Source organism: Symphodus melops, assembly GCF_947650265.1.
Source record: "Symphodus melops genome assembly, chromosome: 8".
NCBI classification, from domain to species: Eukaryota; Metazoa; Chordata; class Actinopteri; order Labriformes; family Labridae; genus Symphodus; species Symphodus melops.
Window position 1 is genome coordinate 4,414,535 of NC_136698.1, and position 20,282 is coordinate 4,434,816.

General features: G+C 42.0%; 1 protein-coding gene across 1 annotated transcript in view; it reads right to left on the reverse strand.

Annotated features, from left to right (window-relative positions):
• The window catches only part of LOC306828552 (low-density lipoprotein receptor-related protein 8-like), a gene marked incomplete at its 5' end in the record, with an annotated part of 86,729 nt that overhangs the window by 12,510 nt on the left and 53,937 nt on the right, over positions 1-20,282 (reverse strand). The window contains 6 exons of the mRNA XM_079351072.1: positions 123-275; positions 3,327-3,468; positions 9,965-10,104; positions 12,024-12,142; positions 13,323-13,547; positions 16,994-17,165. Coding sequence (XP_079207198.1) covers positions 123-275; positions 3,327-3,468; positions 9,965-10,104; positions 12,024-12,142; positions 13,323-13,547; positions 16,994-17,165 — 951 coding nt within the window. The remainder of the gene's footprint in view (positions 1-122; positions 276-3,326; positions 3,469-9,964; positions 10,105-12,023; positions 12,143-13,322; positions 13,548-16,993; positions 17,166-20,282) is intronic.

Genomic DNA, 20,282 nt, shown 5'->3' on the forward strand with positions numbered 1-20,282 from the left:
ACACTAAATCATCTCGTCTCCATGGTTACAGTGATGTAGACTTTGTGTGACACTCTTCAGCTCAATCCTGTTAATTAAGAGCGTGTCTCTGTGATTTATCGTTCAGAGTGTGACTGACTTACCTACTGCACAACGCCTCATGTCCGGTCCCAGCTCCATGCCGTCAGGACAGGCACACGTGTACTTGGGGGAGTGGTCTGTGATCTGAGGGGCCTTCAGACACAAGTATTCACAGCCTCCGTTCGGCAGGCTGCCCATGTTACAGGTGTCGGGGGCTTTAAGGAAACAAAGCGAAATTAATAAAGAGATGAAGGTCGACCTTACAAATCAAATACAAGTAGAATGTCATACACTTGGAAGCCTTGTATATTCAACACACTCTGTGTGTTAAATAAAACAAGATACGGAATATGACACATCAGCGGCAGCCATCTTGGTTGTTTACAGATCTGCCTAAATGGCTCTAAGCCTTCCCATTTCAGATAAACTGTTGTGATTAGCTTGACCTGAATCAGGCTGGATGTAAATCTGTCTGAACTGAAGGGGACCAGATGCAACTGCCAGAGCAAATAAAACCAGAGCCTTGCAGATTCTCTAATTCCCAGACTACCCCTTTAGTTTTTACTGACGGAGCTATATTTATTCCATTACCTTTTTTTTCACGGCCCACTGAGGAGATGTTTAGCTTAAGGCAGGGGATGTCTAAACTTCATTTTTTAATCTCAGCACTCAAATAAAAAATTTACATTTGGGTTTCCAAACCGAAGACTCAGTCTGCTGGAGAAAAAACATCACTACTCTCGTCATGTGGGGAAGCGCCAGAATTAGGTCAGATCGTGGTCGATTCTGCCTCCTGACATGTGCGGGGTTTTCAAGAGCGGCACATCAGAGGAATCATCTACCATTGCATGAAGGCGGAAACATCAGTCACTACACACAGTCAGATTTTAATAAGCTAGGAATGCATGTGTGCTTGATGTACAGTAGCTCAGAATAAGAAGTATGTAATATGAACAGCTGTCAAAATGAAGTTCTTCAAACGCTGGTACTGAAGGGTCTTCCATCCCTGTTCTCCATATTAAGAAGAAATGAAGCTCTTTGCTTTAAAGCAAACCTTCAAAATGCCTTCATAATGAAAACATCTGAAAACTTATGTGCTGGTGGACAAAAGAGAAAGAAAGGTGGAAGAGGAATGGTAACAGAAAAGAAATCAAAGAGCAGGAGAGAAACGGATGCAAGAGAAGAAACAAAGTAAGAAGGATAGAAAAACAGAGAAAGATAATGGGTGATGTATATAGAAACTAACTGAGATAAAAGTTTTGCAGGAATCACTTTGAGCCCAAGCTCCAATAGCTCAATAGTCCACTCCTTATTCCAGCACAGCCTCTCTGAGGTCTAGAATAAGACATCCAACATGAAACCAAAGGCTTCCAAGCACAGCAGGATGGACAAAAAAAATACAAGGATGAATAATAGAGAAATCCACAACAAAGACATGATAGGACGAGAGTCTCTTTGGAAGATGTATGCCCCCATGTTGAAGAAGTTGGAGGCCTCTTTGAATTTGTGGATGCTTACTGTGAAAACAGACTGTAAATCTTAATTTCAAAGGTGGAACATTGGTGGGCATTTTTTCTATCGGATGAAAAAGGAGCCACACTGGTGTCAATAACAGTGCAATTGTATGTAAATCATGTTATTTTTAAACATTTTCTTTTAGATCATTTTTTAGGTCTTTTTGCCTTCATTGACGGGACAGCTGAAGAGACAGGAATGGAGGATGGAGTGCAAGGGCCAAAAACTGAGCCTGCTGCCAATGCATGAAGAACTGTGCGAATCCGACAAAACATTTGTCGATATAGAGCATCAACTCTGTGCCAACCGGGCCCGAACACCGTGACTTCTTGTACGTCTTCTTGTCGTCATATGACCCATGCACGGCTTTACGTCATCATGCAGCTTCGTTAAGTTCACAAAAGTGTGGTTTCAGAGAACAACACGACTTCAACTTTACCGACTTCGTGGCTAGTTATTTTGATTTGGCAATGTGTTGTCGTCGTCCATGTAGCATACCTTACTTGTGCTACAAATGAGCAACCTACAAATGCCGAAGCCCATCTCTTCCACCCGTGCATGAGTCAAGGAAGTGTATCATGCTTGAGCACGTTACAAAGCATCCACACAAGTCAAATGAACTGCACTTTGAGGGTCAGTCACGCACGGGCATGGTACAGATTACCTTAAGTGAGTGCGCCATAAAAGGCCGATACTGCGGTTGAATGCATTTGGCGTTCCAATGTATATCCACCCTGTCGTCTGAACATTGTCACTTCTGGTTTATAAATCCCTCCACATTGTTTCTGCTGTCTTTGTGTGAAAGACTACCACCACATCCTCATTGTTGTGTTCTGTCAAGAATAGTGTGTTTTTTTTGTACACAAACAAAAAGAGAAAGACAAAGAGAGCAAAACAAAGGAAAGAGTTGACACTGCACCTTGCTTCATTCAGTCACTTTGGTTTTTATTTTATTTTATCAAGACTAATATCTTTTCAGGGCAGCTGGAGATTATTTAGAATGGTTGTTTTAAAACTTATTTTTGTAGGATTATGGGGAAAAAAAGGAGTATAATTTTGTGAGATCAATTTGAGCCGAACTCTTGATTTATTAATGAGAGAATGCAATTAGCTCCCTTACTGGCACTCACACAAGACTGCTTGGAGCTCTGAGTGAGAGGAGGCACAAAAAAACATGAAAATACACTCTTAGTAAATTGACACTTGACAGACAGACAGACAGACAGACAGACAGACAGACAGACAGACAGACAGACAGACAGACAGACAGACAGACAGACAGACAGACAGACAGACAGACAGACAGACAGACAGACACACACACACAGGTGTTTGTTCCTGGTTAGCATCCATCTGAACTACATCACAACATATAATTTTCAATTCACTGAACACTCATCGATCTAATCACACACATCAGTTTGTTTGTTTTGGTGTTTGAGACAGATTTAATGAGAGGATGCTTTGGTCTATTTATGAATTATTCAAGTCTGTGCTGGCAAGGAGGGCAACACTAAAATGATTTTTTTTCCTATGGATTATATTTCTTTGCATTCAAATCCATAATCATTTTACTTAGTTGGCCAACACGAAACCTGTTTTTAGCTGTAGCTCTCGTCTAATCAGTTTCCTTTGATCTCCTATTTCTTTGCCCATACCTCTGAAAATTCAAAATATCTCCGTAAAAACACCCATGTCTTTTAGTAGTTGTCAACTGACGATGAACTTGGTGTATATATCGTATGTCTTACCCTTGGGCTGCCTCTGCTCATGAAACACCACCAGGTCCAGCGGGTTGTTGAGGTGCTCTGCCACCTTCGCTACATCGTGTCCCGTCAGTCGGTTGGCGCTGTATATCGCTTCATCCTCCAAGTCCGTCCAGAACACTCGGTCCTGGGTGAAAAAATAAATTCTCATTATTATGTTCCCATTTAAATAAAGTCGATGATAAAGCAAGGTTGCTTTAGGATAGGGCTTCGAATGGTCGACAACTTCCTGCTAAATATGGTCACTCCAGTTCCAAAATAGGATTTTTGCTTTTAGACTGAATACAAGTTTATTTTAACTTGTATTACACTTGTGTTCTCTTAAATGAAGCATACTAACATATCCCAGGAAAACAGTTAACATCATCTGTGTATACGTGTAATCCATGTATTCAGAATAATGGCTTTTGGTTTTGTACACAGCAGTCATCCAAGGAACCTCCACTGGGAACCCTGCAGTAAAGCATGCTTATATCATTGTCCCAGGTTAATATGGTGAAAGTTGAAGTCAATATCTTTGGGGATGGACATTAATGCTGATGAGGTTCCTGGGTTTACGTTTGACTTGACAGCAGAGACAGTTAGGGGGTGATGTCGCCTGGAGGTGACTTTTGTTCATGTTTGATTGAAGGCATATGAGAAGGGATGGGTTGAAACAGAAACATGACTTATAGAAACAAGGTTAAAAGTGCTGCATTTAAATCAAGGTGAAGGGTTAAACTTACTGAATTAGACATACATATATTTTATGATTTATTTCGTGGCTTTCTTTGAGAGGTAGGTCGAAACAATCAGGGTGAGAGAGAGTGGGGAGTGACCTTCAGGAAAGGAGCCACAGAGCTTGAAGGACTGAAGCCACCGTACACGGTATTAACAACTGTTCCACCAACACCCCAATAAGCTATACTTTTAATGGGATTTCGCTGTAACTTTGGACGATGAGCTTCCAGCACTCAGTCCTGACGATGATGACACTGAATGATTTTATAAATATAAAGGTCAAAGGATTTCTGACTCTGTCCTATCTCTACGGCAGAGGCACGGAAAGCCCAAAAATGAATCTTAAAGATTAAGAGAAAAGAAAAAAAAGGTCAAATGTTGAAATGTATAAACATTCCCTGGTTTAAAATTAATATCTTCACAACTTGTACTTAAAGAAAGTGGATGAAGACGAAAGGCGTTTTCTCTAAAATTGAACAGCTACAAAACAGCTGTAAAAGAAGCTTTTTAACTACGAAGAAAAAGTAAAAGTTCTCTTTTGTTTTTGTGGTCATCTTTATCATAATTTCTATGTAGATAATGAAAGAAATGATCTAAACTCAGGACGGAAGAAAACTCTCCCTCCTCTGTGCACGGCGGAGGAAGAAGAAAAAGTGGTGATCACAACAAGAATAATCTTTTATAAAAACAACCTCTGAACTGCTGCACAGTTTTGTTAAACAGCTTGAGCATGCTCAGCAACAAAGATGAAACTATTTAGACATTTGGCAAGGTGTAAAAACTACATTCGTTGTTTATGTAAAAGATGAAAAAGAGAAGTGGATAAGGCACGGAGGCGTATAGCTGAAACACAAGGCCCCATTCAAAACGTAAGGTTAATATAATATCAGTCTGTCAAAAATTAAGCTAGCTGCTGAAAAAAACAACCTGTAGGAGAACTGTAGGAAGAAAACATGATATCCATTTTGAATACCAGCCTGGTAAATAGACCTTGGCCTGACTCTTTCTTTCTTTCACTGAGTCCTTTGTGTGAGTCTGTTGCCCCCGAGCTTCCCTGGAAATAAAAGAATACATATTGCAGACCCTGACTTGTGAGATCTTCTCTCGTCTTTCACTTAAGCTTCTGTCTCCGTTCCTGCTCTCCTCTCTCTCCGTCTCACACCTCCACAATATTGTCTTTATTGGTACGCCAGGATTAACAGGATACACTGCAAAAGCGGTTATGACACTTGGTTTCCATGGCAACTGCAGGCTTCTTCATAAATGCTGGCAAACATCAAGTTAAGAAAAATAGGGGGAACGAAATTAGAGCAAGAGGAAACACTTAGATCTTAGAAGGGTTTAAAAGACAAAAGACTTTTTAGGGAGACTCCTGAATTATCGCAGGATCCTATCAGCGCCTTCTTCTTTTTTTAACCCTAAACAGAGGTTGTAGAGCTTTTCTAAAGGGCAACAACCTGTCTGTGTGTGTGTGTGTGTGTGTGTGTGTGTGTGTGTGTGTGTGTGTGTGTGTGTGTGTGTGTGTGTGTGTGTGTGGGGGGGGGGGTGCAAACAGCTTTGCCTGCTGTCTGTAGTGTGCATCACTGTGTGTAGTTGCACCATAGCAGCGGTCCACGCTCCTCTTTTGAGCTGGGGTATCAGTGGACATGACCTTTCTCTCACCTTCTCTTTTTCCATCTTTCTTTGTGCTCTCCCTCCCTCCACCCCCCCACCCCCCAGATTCAGATAACCTTTCCTCATATGACAGAAGTGCTGAAACAGTCAAAGACAAATATCAGCCATGTTGATAAAGCTAAACTCAAATCTACCATTCAATCTCTCCCTTTGCCTTTCCTCTCCCCGTGGATGTCTTTCTCTGTGTCTGTCAGTCTCAAGCTTCTCCTTTCTCTTTCAATATCTCTACTGTCAATCTCTTCAACCTCCATTTTTGTCTAACCTTGAACGCTTCAAACAGCGATGACGACCTGAGCATGTCAGTGCTTTTCATCGTAGAATCAAGTTCCGCGTGGGTGAAATAAATCACACACACGCTCTCCTCACACACATCGCCTTGCGTCATTTCAGTCGGCGCTGTGTCTCTCTGTTGGTGTGAAAGTACACCACCACAGAGGAAGACTTCTTCAGGGTCGGGGGGGGGGGAAGCCTTTTGATGGTTTCGTCATGACTTTGTCCCCAAAGGAGCCGTCAGACAAATGTTGGACTCTTTTGACTGACACATGTGCACAGGGAGAATTTCATGTCCCGTGCATGCTTGGATGTCGTGCTAGAAAATCTACAATTAAAAGCTCAAGTCACTCAACTTCTGAAGCCTTTGGTTTTTGTGGGTTTGACTCAGATTCTTTGTTGTATCAAGTTTTGAAATATTAATGTGGTTTTGGTGTGAAATCTGTGTCAGAAAACACATTTTAATCAATAGTTTGCAATAATGAAGAAATGGAAAAGGTAAGTTAACACACAGTGCTACAGAGAGAAACTAGAGAGAGGCTAAATAATGATGATAATAAACTCAGGAGCAGTTCCCCCCCCAGTGAAGTCAATAAAGAGGGGTTTTAAACCTGCATTAGCTTTAATAGCAAGGGGGGGGGGGGGGGGCATTGATTGCAATTTTTATGAAACCATATGGCAGTTTTTCTTTGTTTTTTTTTTAAGATTTATATTTGGCTCATGCCTTTATTAAATAGAGACAGTGGATAGGGTAAGAAAGAGAGAGAGGGGGGATCGACGTGCTGGAAAGAGGCCAAAGTCTGGGGTCGAACCCAGGCCGCCCACGTTGAGGACTGAGGCATGGGGACGCATGCACTGCCACTGAACTGGATGGTGTGAGCAGCTACTTTAAACTCTTCTTTACAACACTGTTTTCCGTTTAGTGTTAAATCTATGAAGAAGGAGCCTCTGCTAACTGTGATTGATGACCGGCTACCATGACGACCTGTCAATCAGGTCAAAGGTGTAACGTGGTTTAATATCAGAAAGTCAATGGGTTTGACCATTACTAGTTTTGTTGCAGCTTTCAGTGGAAAGATAATCAAAGCGGTGCCAACCTTTTGTATCTCAGCGGTGAATCGAAATAGAATAAAACATCGAAGAACTGTGACGGTGTGTGTGTGGGCCTAATCTGTTGAAATGCTCCTGTGGTTACGTTCATGGCAAACAGACAAATAAATGACACAGCAACATATTTTCTTTCTTCCAGACTGCTTATTCCCATCGTCTGTTTCATTTCAGTCATCATCCCTCCTCGCTGCCTTTTCTTCCTCAGCTCATCCAATCTTCTTCTCTCTTCCCTCCAGTCAAACAACGAGGAGATAAACAGTAATGCGATGACACTAAAGCGAGTGAAAGAGAAAACATTACTCCCTCCGTGCGTCTGTGATCTGCGTGTCCTCGGGGCTCAGTGTCTATAGGCAGCTGGTGGACACAGACGGGAGGGGGAATGTGGGTGTTTGGTGGTGGAGGATACACACTTTGATAAAGAAACTATTGTCTTTTCTTTGTTCCTGGTGGATAGCAGCATCAAAGTGAAGTCTGCAGAGGAGATGACCATGAGAACAGTGGTACTTAACACTTGAATGGGCCATAATATAACACTTCGAAACTCAAACTTGTGCACCCTCACAGATTTCACAGTGTGCAGAATAGCTGGAACACTCGTCTGTAACATGAATATAAAGAATCATTTTAAGTCCTTTATGTTGTCTTGTGTGAGTAGTGTGCATTTCACCAGCAACAATAAACACCAGCTGCTTGTGAACAACCTCAACGTAACTCTCGCAGCAAAAATAATTAACCCCGGTCGACGCTTACGGTGCATTCATGTGGTGTCGCACACAATGGGAAAAATAAGTTTTAGAGTTGTAAAATGTAAATGAACGCCTGCTCAAGTCGGAACAACAACCCAGAAACTCGGAAAAAATGTAGGTGCCCGACTTCCCGACATCGTGGTCACAACGGCAGCGAAATGTCAACATATTTTTTCAATAATTCATTTATTGCACATCAAATTTAGGCTCAAATATAATATTATATATAACATCTACATTTCAAAGAGCTCCTTCATAGCATCAACGATGTCTTTTTGCTGTTGTTACAAGAGTCTGACTTTTCGAACTGAAATCACAAGAACACACAACAACTTGGAAACGCCTGAGCAGCACCTGAATGCAGCATTATCGCCTGAGAAGCTGGATGTAATAAGCCTGGTAGCTGCTGTGTGAACGGTACTATGATTGGTACTTTACCTTGCTCTTAAAAACACACACGTCAGGGTCGCTGGATAGACGCCCGCCCGATAAACATTTCATACTTATGTATTGGTAAAGAAAAGTTAAAAAATAGATTAGAATTCCTCTTATCGCCTGAGTTTGTGTCTCCATAAAAAGTGAGTTTATTGGCTCACAATGTTAAAAAAAGAAGATGACTTTGCTTACGCCATAAAAAAAGAAGAAGACAATATAAATAGGAGGCAGAGGCCAGGAAATTGGTTTGGCATTTGAGCTGTGAAAATGACGAAATAGAGATTCATTATTGTTTCGTTTTTTATCAGCATCCTCATGTCATTAAATGCCGCTCCATTATCTGGCCTGACATATGGTGAGTTACACAACCGGGCCTAACTGGGCCAAAGTGGGCCTACGAAAACCTGAAGATAAAGATGCTCCCTTGACGCCCATTTCCTAGATAAGAGACAAACTAAATTAAAAACAATAAAGGCTCTTTGTTTTAGTATAAACCTCAAACCAACAATTCCAAAGAAACTAACTTCCCGTTATCGCTGTGCTGGAACCCTGACATTCTGCTTCGGTGCTAAAGGATTTTTAATTTGTTCTGTATCATAAACAGAACAGAACAAAAAGCAGAGGAGCAGAGAGCTATTAATCTCTGCGGATGAACTTTCAGAGCTTGCCTCAAACCTTGCTTCTCTTCCCATTTTGTTCTTCACACACACATGGGCGCACACACACACACATGGACGCACACACGCAGGCATGCACACTCAGCTGGACATGATGGATGTCCCTTCTTGGCTTTGCTCCTCATCATCACAGTGTGTGTGCAGCACGGAGAGGAGTGGAGAAAGCGCTTCCTACTGTTCACATTTCACCTCCTTCCAGCTCCCCCCCCCCCCCCCTCGCTCTGCTCTCCTCTCCTTCTCCGTTTCCCCTTCAGCGCTGCTTTTACACGACGGCCTCTAACAGTCTGACTCATTCCTGCCTCAACAAACACACCACGATTAGTCTCATCGATTGCTCTTTTCTACAGTGACTCCCTGATTGTCAGTCCTTAAAAAGATTATTCCTTTTTTTGGCTCTAAATTGCTACTTTACTTTGAACACATCTCTCATTTCTTCTTTCAGTCAGTCGATTTTACTCCATTGACTTATTCCTGCTTCCTCCACTTCTTTAAGCTCTCACAATCGGCAAAGTATCCTTGAGGGATATTCACTTTTCTAGCGCGTTCTTCCATCTCTCAAAGAGAAGCTAGCCACAACTATACCAGCTCGAGTTTTGAATAACAGTGAACACTTGTGTGCAATTCTTAAATCTGGGGCACTGGAAACCTAAAAATACACAGCCAAGATAAGAATCAACAACAAAGATAAGAGAGTGCGGCCCACAAGGCTGCGATAAGTGAGGACAGACCGCGTGTATCCAAGTTTGGAGGTCAACTAAGGATGTTCGCGACGAGTTTGCCTTTCAGGTAGAGATCTTCAAACACTGCACACGGTGTTCGGCTGAGGATCGAGGTTCAAGTAACAACGGAAGAAATGAAAGTCAACATATTTTGATGATGTTTTTCAGGCTTATCATTCTGCAAAAGAGATCCGTTTCGACATGTGAAAAGCTATCGAGAACAGGAAGGACTGAGGAATCTTCAGGGATTTAGAAACTCAATGTTCCGTTACCTCGAACACGGTGAGGGCGAAGGGGTGACCCAGGTGGTGATGGGAGGACAGCAGCACTTTGCGGTTGTCTCCATTCAGGTCCACACTGGACAGCAGGTGCAGCTTGGAGTCCACCCAGTAGAGACGTCTGTTTGACAAGTCTGAGAAGATGGAGGAAAAAAAAGAGAACACCAAACAAAGACAGCGAAGGAAAGCAAAGGAGGATGGAGAAGGAGAAGAATGGAGAGAGCGAGAGAGAGGTCATTCAAGAGAAAAAAAAAAGCCTCGGGTGAGAGGTATATGAATGTAATGGCCCAGTGGCTACACCATCAATCTTCCCTGGCATGACGTCTGAGGCCCCAGCGCTGAGAAAACACTGATGTAATTGTAATATTGCAGTTTGACTTCTTTGCTTGGGAAAATTTGTTCAACCTTGAGCAAATTCATTCGTCTTCCAGGAGTTTTAATTCAAGAATTTGGCAGCCAAGGAGCCTAATCCAAATACTTAGCTTAGCTTTTAGACATTATGCATAAAAAAGAGAAAGCAGGTATCTTAATTGCTTAAAATAGTGGTTTAATTGTCTGTACATTTTATTGTTCTTGTGTAATTATTGTGATTACAATGTATTTCTTTGTCTGCCTTCGTATCTTTATGTGGCTCTTCTATGTTTACACTTTGATGTGTTTGACTTATTTGACTTTATTCAAAGGAAAGGAAAAGTGTCCCTGGAAACTGTTTGGAGCTAAAAAGCGACCAGGAGAGTTGCAGGTTCACTGGTGTGAGAAAACCTCCATAAATTGTCATGTAGCGTTTGATTTTATCTTCAGTGTCCACATTTTCCTCTGAGGACAGTTTGTGTATCGAGTTATTAACATATACAACAGAACGACTTGAATGTAAGACAGAGGTGAAAGTTTTATTTCTTAATAAAGACAGAAAATGGTTGAAAAACTTCAAATAAAATGTCTCAAAATATAATATCTGACCTTCAAATAATAAATATTTTTGCAGATATTTCTAATTAAAGGTTGACTACATTTGTTTGTATAGCTGTAAAACCTTCAGGTGAGATGAACAGACCAGAGTGGGGAGCATAGGTTAAGTTAAAAAATAAAAATAAAAATATTTTTTCTAATAGATAGAATTGCTCAGTTATTGAAGTCAAACACTTGACTTGCAATTTAGCACAAAAAGGAAGTGCATCAATGTGAGTGAGTCTTTTTATTCTGTCCTTTGATTTTGTTGAATTTGCACCGAATGGACTTGGACCCTCAATTTCACTGTTTGATCAAACTCCGTGTAATGCATCATCTAAGCTGTGTTAACTTCAGAAGAAGTTGATTCAACATCATCCAGAATGGACACAAAGCAGAAAGGGAACACAGATTTGATTTTTTTTATTCACAGCTTCACCTCTCCTGACTCAGAAAAATCCCCCGCTCTGTTCGCTGCTGTGAATGAAATCAATGGCCGAGGGACACTAATCCTCCCCGTCTTTCACAGCAGCGTAGTGCAAGTCTGGCCAACAACTCCTTCATTCGCTTCGCTCTAAAAAATAATTTGTTTTCATACAGATGTAGTGACACCTCAATTCCCACCGAGTGTGGCGACTGTGTGCCTGTGTTTCTCCTCAGGCAAGGGCAGCAGAGAGAAATTGGCTGGTGCCGCTGAGGGAGTTGAAAAGGACGATGGGAGGTATCGACGGCACAGTGCGTATGGCTTATTAATTCGGAGGGCTTCGCGTTCGCAGGCTTGATTGATGAGAGCCAGACACAAACTGAGCTGCAACAATGAGAGCTAGTGAGAGGTTGCAGAACCCTGAGTCTGTTTTCGTCTTCGCTCACCTCTTGCTGCGTGTTATTTTCCCTCTCTGGTGTTGTCTCTTTGTCTGTGTTCAATTTACCCAAACTCATTTTCCCCACCTCTCTCTTCAAAAGCAATACCAGCATTAGAAGTTTCTCTATAAAAACTTATTTTCAAGCTGATGGATTGGCTGTCTTTGCATCAGCTTTTTTTTTTTTGGAGGCCTCAGCTCTACACCATGCGTTGCATGTTCGGAGTTTTATCGTCCTTTCTTACCCAGAGTGATTCCATTGGGCCACTCGATGTGTTCGGACACCAGAACTTGTCGGTCCACTCCGTTTAACCCAGACTTCTCAATTTTGGCCTGGCCTCCCCAGTCAGACCAGTACATAAACCTGTGAAAGATGCATCAACCAGTTCAGATATGCATGAATATTCAGGCGTAAAAACCACGTTATTGCTCCGTCGCTCACAACAGATTACTTTTATAGTTTGTGGTTCTTCCATTTTCAGAACCTGGCGAACACAAAACCCCCTCCGCATCAGCTGTTCATTTTGTCGCAGCTCTCACAGTTAAAAAAAAAAAAGGTTAACATTTTGGAACAGCATTATTCTAATTAATGTCAAGACTCCCTCATTAACCAATCAAAATCAGGAAGCTGCATGCCCTCTGATATCAGCTTTGTCAACAGTAAACGTGGAGAAGAAAACAATGTCATCTTTTCGAGGGTCCTGTTTTTAACATCTGTTGCTCCTGCTTGATCCAGGACATGACACCTTTACATCGTTTTGATCTTTTCATGGAGATATGAATAAAAGTTAAAATAAACTTAAACACTAAGCACACAGAGCTACATTAATAGACCTGTCATTACAGAGTGAAGTGGAGGTTAACATTGGTAACGTAGAGACAATGAGTGCTGGTGAGAGCGGCTCTCAAAATGAGGTCATGCAAAACACATCTTTGCAAATAAGGATAATGAACTTAGTTAACACAAGATCTAAGTTCATTACTCTATTGTTCATACTGTGAGCTCATGTTAAATGTAAAATAGATATCATACATTTGGGATTATATATTAATTTCCTTCTATTTGTTATGAAGAGTTCTATGTTCTTATTATGTCTCCAAATTAATAAAACGTGATCTTGTCAAACAGGCCTCTGAGACACTGAAGTACAGTAGATATTGTGTTGAACAGCAGGTAGCAGAGGGTTGTACCAGTGTGTCTGTGTGTGGCCATAAAGGCTGGGCTTCATTTGCATGTGTTTCGCTCTTTGTAGTGTGGTAGCGAAGAATCCTTGGGAGACAGATAAAAGAGGCAGATGAAGCAGAACAGGGCCACATTGTTCCTGCAGATGATTGTTAATCTGTGCTGCACTACAAGTAGTTCTGTTCTCATGAAGTTAAAAAGTTTGAAGGGACTACTTTTAGACAAAACAACATGGAGTGACAAAGAGTGACACGAGCTGTCCAGCCGCCCTACCACTTCCTACTTCCTGCTTCCCTCTGTCACACTTTGTCCATCTGTCCAAATCTCTCTCTCCCCCCCCCACACACATTGCCCTGCTCACCCTTGGTGTGGATCCACTGCGATCGCCCGCGGCTCGCTAAGCTCAGTGGCTATCAGCACTTTCCTCTTCCTGCCGTCTCCCGTGGCGACGGAGATGCTCTTGTTGCCTGAGTCGGTCCAGTAGATGTTCTTGTGCACCCAGTCGACAGCCAGGCCCTCGGGGGAGTGGAGCGAGTCGATGAGAGTCACCTGCTCGGACGAGTCACTGGCCTTGTTGATGTAAGCGCTGGTAAAAAGAAAAGATGGATGAGTTCAGAGCAGTAGAAATCATGAGAGACCCAACTCATTTTGTAAAAAGCAGAACAAAAAAGACAGAAATGATATGTATTCATGAGATTTAAAGCTGCCTGTTCCACTTTTCTAATTCATGTCAACAAATACTGACAGCGTTTTTTTTTTACATCTCATTTCAAACATATAAGATTCTTTTTCGCATCTCACAAGCCTGAAAGTCCCTGAACAGTGTAATTTTCTTAAGATCACCTAGAAAAGGAGAAGATAGTGTCAAAGAGAAGAACAAAAGATACTCAATCAATTCTTTGCAGCGCATTCATTTTTTTTCTTCCTAGACCAATGAAGTGAATTTGGGATTTCCCAAGACACACCTGATGATCTCTCGTGGCACACTTGTGTGTTGCGGCACAGCGGCGGAAAATAACGGCATCAGAGAGGAATGGAAATCGTTTGAAAACTTACTGAAACATGATAAAAACTATGATGAAAATTGGGTCTGAAACCTTGACTTCTTGCATTTCATAAAGATGCTAAAGAGAGCCGTGTGTGTTTGTAAAAGGGGCAGAGAGTTCAGACAAAGCTTGAGCATGCTTCAACTTTGGGAATAAGGATGAACTGTCTATATAAGTGTCCATTTCTTCTGGAGAAAGTCTAAACTCGTCTCGTATACCAATTCCACTGTGGTGGGGAAAGGGTGTTCTTTACTTTTGGTAATGGTATGTTTGGGGCACCCAAACCTGACACCTCTGTAACAACCTCAGGCCTCTCAGCTAACAGCTCCTCCCCGGGAGATTGAGTCTGTCTTTATTTATCAGAAGCTTACAAAACAACCCGCTTCTTCCTTTGGTTTAGTCACGCTCTCTGTCTCCTCAGTCTCCCTCCATTTAAAGCCGCCCCTCTCCACTTTCTCTACGTCCGTTGACTGGCTTCACTTTCCTGTTTCCTCCTCAACATCTGCACGTCATTCTCTACATGAGGGCTGCAAAACAGGACAACCTCGTTAAAAAAGTTGCTTAAGTCCCATTCTCGCCCTTCTGTCACAGAGGGTAAAAACCTGATGGCAAAAACAGCTTCAATAAAAGAAGAGGTAGAGGTATTTGGAGCGAGGGCGGAGGCAGAGATGGATGAGTGAGGGACGCTGAAGCAGATTGTGTTCTTAATTGGCTGTGTGACTGTTTTCCAGCGCAGACATCTCCATCTATTTTAGCGGAGAGTAAGCCTGCTGCTGTCCTGAGAGAGATAATCTTAGACTCTCTGTCGTGTCACACGGTTTGGATGTAACACCTGTCGCTCACTTACAGAGCAAATTAAATAAGGGCGGTGAGCGAAGGGGAAGCAGTGCACAGAGCTTTTGTTTGGGAACCTTTCAATACTGTGGGAGCTAAAATACAGTGAACACATTCATTTTTCCTTATTCAAAATACATTTAAAATGTGCTGCTCTCTTTAGAAACCCAAGTGGTAGATTCAATAAGTACGTTATCAACACATTTGGATGCTTTAGAGTACAGGGCCTCAAGCCGTTTTAAAGATGTTGGTCATGCGGGTGTCATGGCGTTAAAAGTGATCAATCAGAAATGGTTCCAGCCGGGGGTTTCGCCCCTTTATGTGCCAAAATAGGGTCGATTTGAGTGAGCAGATTTCAGCTTAGTAAGCAGAGATGATTCAATGATGTTTCCCTCTCGAATGCGAAGGAGCAGCTTTGTGCGCTTGCTGTTTTTCCTGCACATACAGGTGCTGTTGTTTGGACTCTCAGTTGGCTGAACAACCTCTGGGTTGGTAAATGTGTGCATGCAAGACAAGGATAAATAATAATATGACACAAAAATCAAATCACAGTTATATCAAGAATAAAACATGATCAATCCTCCAACACATGGAGGAGAGTTGAGCTCCTTGAACATGTTGTTGGGATGAAAGCAGGCCAGAGTAGAGTGAGGAGTAAGACAGAGACAGATGAGTCCAGGCCGGGCAGCAGATTGCATCTTTAATTGGCTGAATCCTTGTTTGCAACAGACGTCTCCATCACAGGAGGAAGTTAACAAGTCATCGACCCGGAGCTTGCTAATAACTAGGAATTAGCTTGAAAAACCACGGCGTCACAGTGAGGGACGATTAAGAGGAATCACTTTAAGAAACACACACCTGCTTACACTCAATAGAACGCTCCTTATTAAACGCTGCAGAAGGTTGGAACATTTAATTTGAGCTGCCACCTTTAAATATTTTCTACCAAAAAATGGGTTGTTTCAAGAAGTTTTTTCTTTCCACTGACATAATCAAAAATGATGGCTAAATAAGAAAGATAGCTAAAAAAGTTAATTTAGTTTTACTTAAAAATGTTTACTTTAAAAAAGGTTTTCAGGTTTTTCAAATCTTTTTTAAATTACAACTAAAAAGTGATAGCTATCAAACATTGGACAGTTGTTTATTTCAAGTTTTTCTTATAAAACGCTGCACTGGATCAAGCTGTTAGGCTAATAGAAACGTCGCACAAAAAGTAAGAACATTTGTTTTTGCTAGATTAATTAAATTGCTAAAATGTTGGCATGCAAAACAGAATCAGAGGAACTTATGTGATAAGCTTATTGTAGCTTTTACAGCTTTTTAAGGTAATATTAGGGTGGAATGACTCCAAGTACACAATGATGCATACTCACTTATGGCAGCTTTTAAAAAAACAACACAACACACAAAACAAAAAACATTCTGTGGTGCTGAATCTTCACAGAGTCAGAGTGTCAGTGTGTGTTTGTTTATTGCTGCTACTGAAGTCGAGTTCATCCTTGCTGATGAGTTAATTTGTCCTTTCTCTGTCACAAGCCCTTGAGTACCTCACTGGGTTTGTGTGGGAGTATGTGTGTGAGTGTGTGTGTGTGTGTGTGTGTGTGTGTGTGTGTGTGTGTGTGTGCAGATGAGTAATGGTGGCGATTACTGAGGCAGTAAAGTTAAGAGTGAGCATATGGTTCAGCTGAGATGATATAAGGCCCCTCCCACTAGCTGTCAGCCATCAGGGTGACAAACACACACACACACACACACACACAGACACACACAGGTGCAACATAATGCTGTATAGTGTTTGTAATAGTGTATGTTCACATACATATACTGTGCGTGTGTGAAGGACAAACAGCTCCACCTTTAGCTGTCAAACAGATGAAATAGCCCTGCAGGTGTGACTGACACACACAAACGCACAAACTTCACCTTCAAGCGTGTCAGCCTCACGACCAGGAGGTATCACAGTTTGAAGCTGACAGGGTGGATGGATAGAAGAGCGTGATCAAGAGAATGGTTAAAAAAAGGAGAACGCTTCAGCCGAACTCTTTGTGCCCTGATTCGGTTCAGTGTCCACAGTTTTGATTGGCTACTTTCTTGTGCTGTCGCTCCGTTACACTGTGCGTGTTTGTTTGTGAACAAGTGAGCGTGCGTGTACCTGTATATTTTCTGATGAAACAGATCACACCAGAACATCTTGTTGGTGGACACGTCGACATCCAGCGCCACAGCGTTCTTCAGTGTGGGAACCACCTGAGCGTACTCACTCTTCAGGAGGTCGATGCGACGGATCTCGTGGCGGTTGGTGAACATCAGGTACGGACTCTTTCCTAATGGAGTGAGACAGACATTCATGTCACACAGTGTGTATGAGTGTGTGGGTGTATCTCTCTCTCTGACATTATTTACTGCCTGACATCAGTGAGATTGTACAAGTACTGTAGGCCACAGAGCTCTGGCGGTGGGTGGAGATCTTTGACAGCCATTAAACTGCTATTGTAACCCCTGAACACGTGTCTTTCTCACATCACTCAAAAAAGCACGGGCCATTTGTTATAAAGTCAATCCTAATTGTGCTGACGTGTATTTGATGTGAAACATACGCTGACCTTGAGGATAAAGCATCACCTGCAGCAGACTTGATCAACATTTGAAAGGTGAACCTGCATGTTTGCAGGACCGTTTGAGGGGGGGGGTAACTGAGGTTATTTTTTTGCATTTGTACTATTTAGGTCCTTACAGCATGCATGTTTGATGATGTGGCGATAAATAAATGATCCAAATAAACCATTTGAAAAGGAAGTATATCTTCTGCACACACACATAACTTTGAACCAGCAATAACTCTTTCCATTTAATTATTTACACAATTCACTCTGCAAAAAATAACCAATGCATAATGTGAGTTCGTCTAAACTGAAAGCTAGAAAAGGATGGATGCATTAAAGGAGTCTCATCTCCAAGTGTGTATATGAGTGCTGCTGCTGGTGCAAAAAAAAAAAAAACTGCTGCTAAAATGTGCAGGTGGATAAAGCAGCCCAACAGGACCTGACACATTGTTCTATTTTTAGAGCCGCAGCACATCAAAAAGTGTGTTTCTGGGTTCTTGTCCTCAGGTGTGCACATTCTGTTCTCTTAGCTGGCACATCAGTTACCTGCGGCACGAACGGAAGGTGAGCATGACTCCAGCATTTGAATAATTTCGATGCAGTTGACAAGGTCAGCAGACAGAGGAGGAGGCACCCAACATGTTCTCCTCTCATATACAAACTGTATTTACACCTAAAAGCCCCTGGACTTAACTAATTGACCATATATCAAACTGCACTGCAACTACTTGTTTTTAAAGTGGCTCAACAGCACTATTTTGTCTTTCCTGTCTCTTCATTTCTTTGGCTCCCTTTCCCATTTTCTAGCGTGTTCCCTACATCCTCATATTTCACTTCTACTGTATCTGTCATGTTACGTTCTGCTTCGCTCTGTCCAGTAGAGCAGAAATGCCTGGTAAAGAGACGAAAGTTGGGCACCAGTAATACCAACGTTCGCACACAAAAACACACAAACTCAAACTTCCACACAGAGCCAACCATGGCTCGCTTGTTTCCCTCAGTCTCGATTTAATACGGCCTACTGCACAGGGAGAAAATATAACATTTCTACTACTGTTTGGATCCAATCATTTTGCTCTGACTACAAGGTTTGTAACCATCAATTTCACCTGCTGTGCGAGAGATAGAGAGAGAGAGAGAGAGAGTGAAATAGAGAGAGAAAGAAATCAAGCAAGACGGAGACAGGCACAACCAGATGTGATGGATGCAGGTTGGGCTGGGTGATAGGAGTTGGAGATAAACTGCATTTTGATAACAATAATAACCTTAAACGTTTACTCTGGATATGGATGGATCACAAACTCTATCACGCAGCAGAAATAGCCTGAAACAGGCGGCAAGTTGCATTTTTCAGCTTGCATGTCAAGAAATTGCTCAGTGCACAAACAGAAGTGAAGGATAACTCCTGTTACCCAAACAACATGCAGAATTCTTGCAAAATTATGCTTTTCTTGTGTGTGTGTTCCGAAGCAACTAAACTTGAATCTATCTAAATTGAGGTGCTAGCATCACCAGGCTTCTGTCCTCTCTGCAGGTTAACATCCGGGTGGCTGTGACTCAGTTGGTAGAGTCGTTGAGGGTTCGATCACCAGCTCCTACGAGCAACATGTCCTATGTGTCCTGAACCTAGAATTGCTCCCCCTGATGTGTCAGGGGTGTATGAATGTGCATGAATGGGATTTTATACAACATACATAGCAGCCTCTGCCATCAGTGCGTGAATGGGTAGGTGGTGTAAAAGCGCCTTGAGTAGTCTGAAGACTAGACGGGAGCTATATAAGCTCAAGTCCATTTACAATTTAGCCAATTTATCCACAGGCCTGCGCCTGCGATTTGACCAGCTGCCTTTTGTTGTGGTTCTATCTCTTCAATCGAATTGTTGTAATAATCATAAAGCCTAAAACGTTTGTGATAGGATAACTGTGGTGCATGTAAACAAAGTATATTCAAAGTTCAACGAGTCGATCTGTCTAGTTGCTACCAGTCCAAGACTTTGGAGTGTATATAGAGAAAAACATAGAAACGTGTATAATAAGGATGGATTCTTTCTCGCATCAATCCCCCTGACTCACTTCTTCAAGACAACATCTCTCATACCCTGTCATTGTTGTCACAACAATGTGTCATCTTCATGGCCAGCAAAAAGATGAGTCACTGTTTTTCTTTAGGCCATGGCACTGGGTATGTTATCAAAAAGTGCACAAAATCATCGCTCCTTTGCAGATCCCAGCAGGGCAACAGCTTTCTTAACAAGAACATGGTCCCCTAGATATTTTTTAATCTGTGCTGCCAGTTCAGTGCCGTTCTTTCCCTGTTAGCCAATTAAGATAATGCAGTGAAAAGATAAACACAGGCAGGGGAAATGCTTTCAGACGCTGTAAGCAGGGGCACTGATTTGCATCCCACCAAAACAGATTTTATTGTTGTTTAGAAATTCAAACTAAACACGAATGATACAACATACAGAAAGGTCAGACATGAGGATGTGAAATTCTGCAGGGTAATGGGGGATTTTTGGTTGCAGCTGTTGTGGATGAACTCACAGTGGTTGAGGTTATTGAGATGATGTTACGTCTGGAAGCAGACAAATGGTATAAGTCAGGGTCAGTTGTGTTCATTAACACATACACACCGTCTATATAATGATGGATCTGCTGCAGCGGGGAACAGAAATCCACTTCCTGTCAACAACTCAGGCCAAATGTCAGAAAGTCATCCTGTCTGCTTGCATTGCTCATGACAAAGAAAGTTATATAACGCCTCATTATTTCTGTGCTGGAAGCCGAGTCTCCACAAGACAGTTGATTTTCTTCTTATAAACGTGTAAAAGGGATTTTA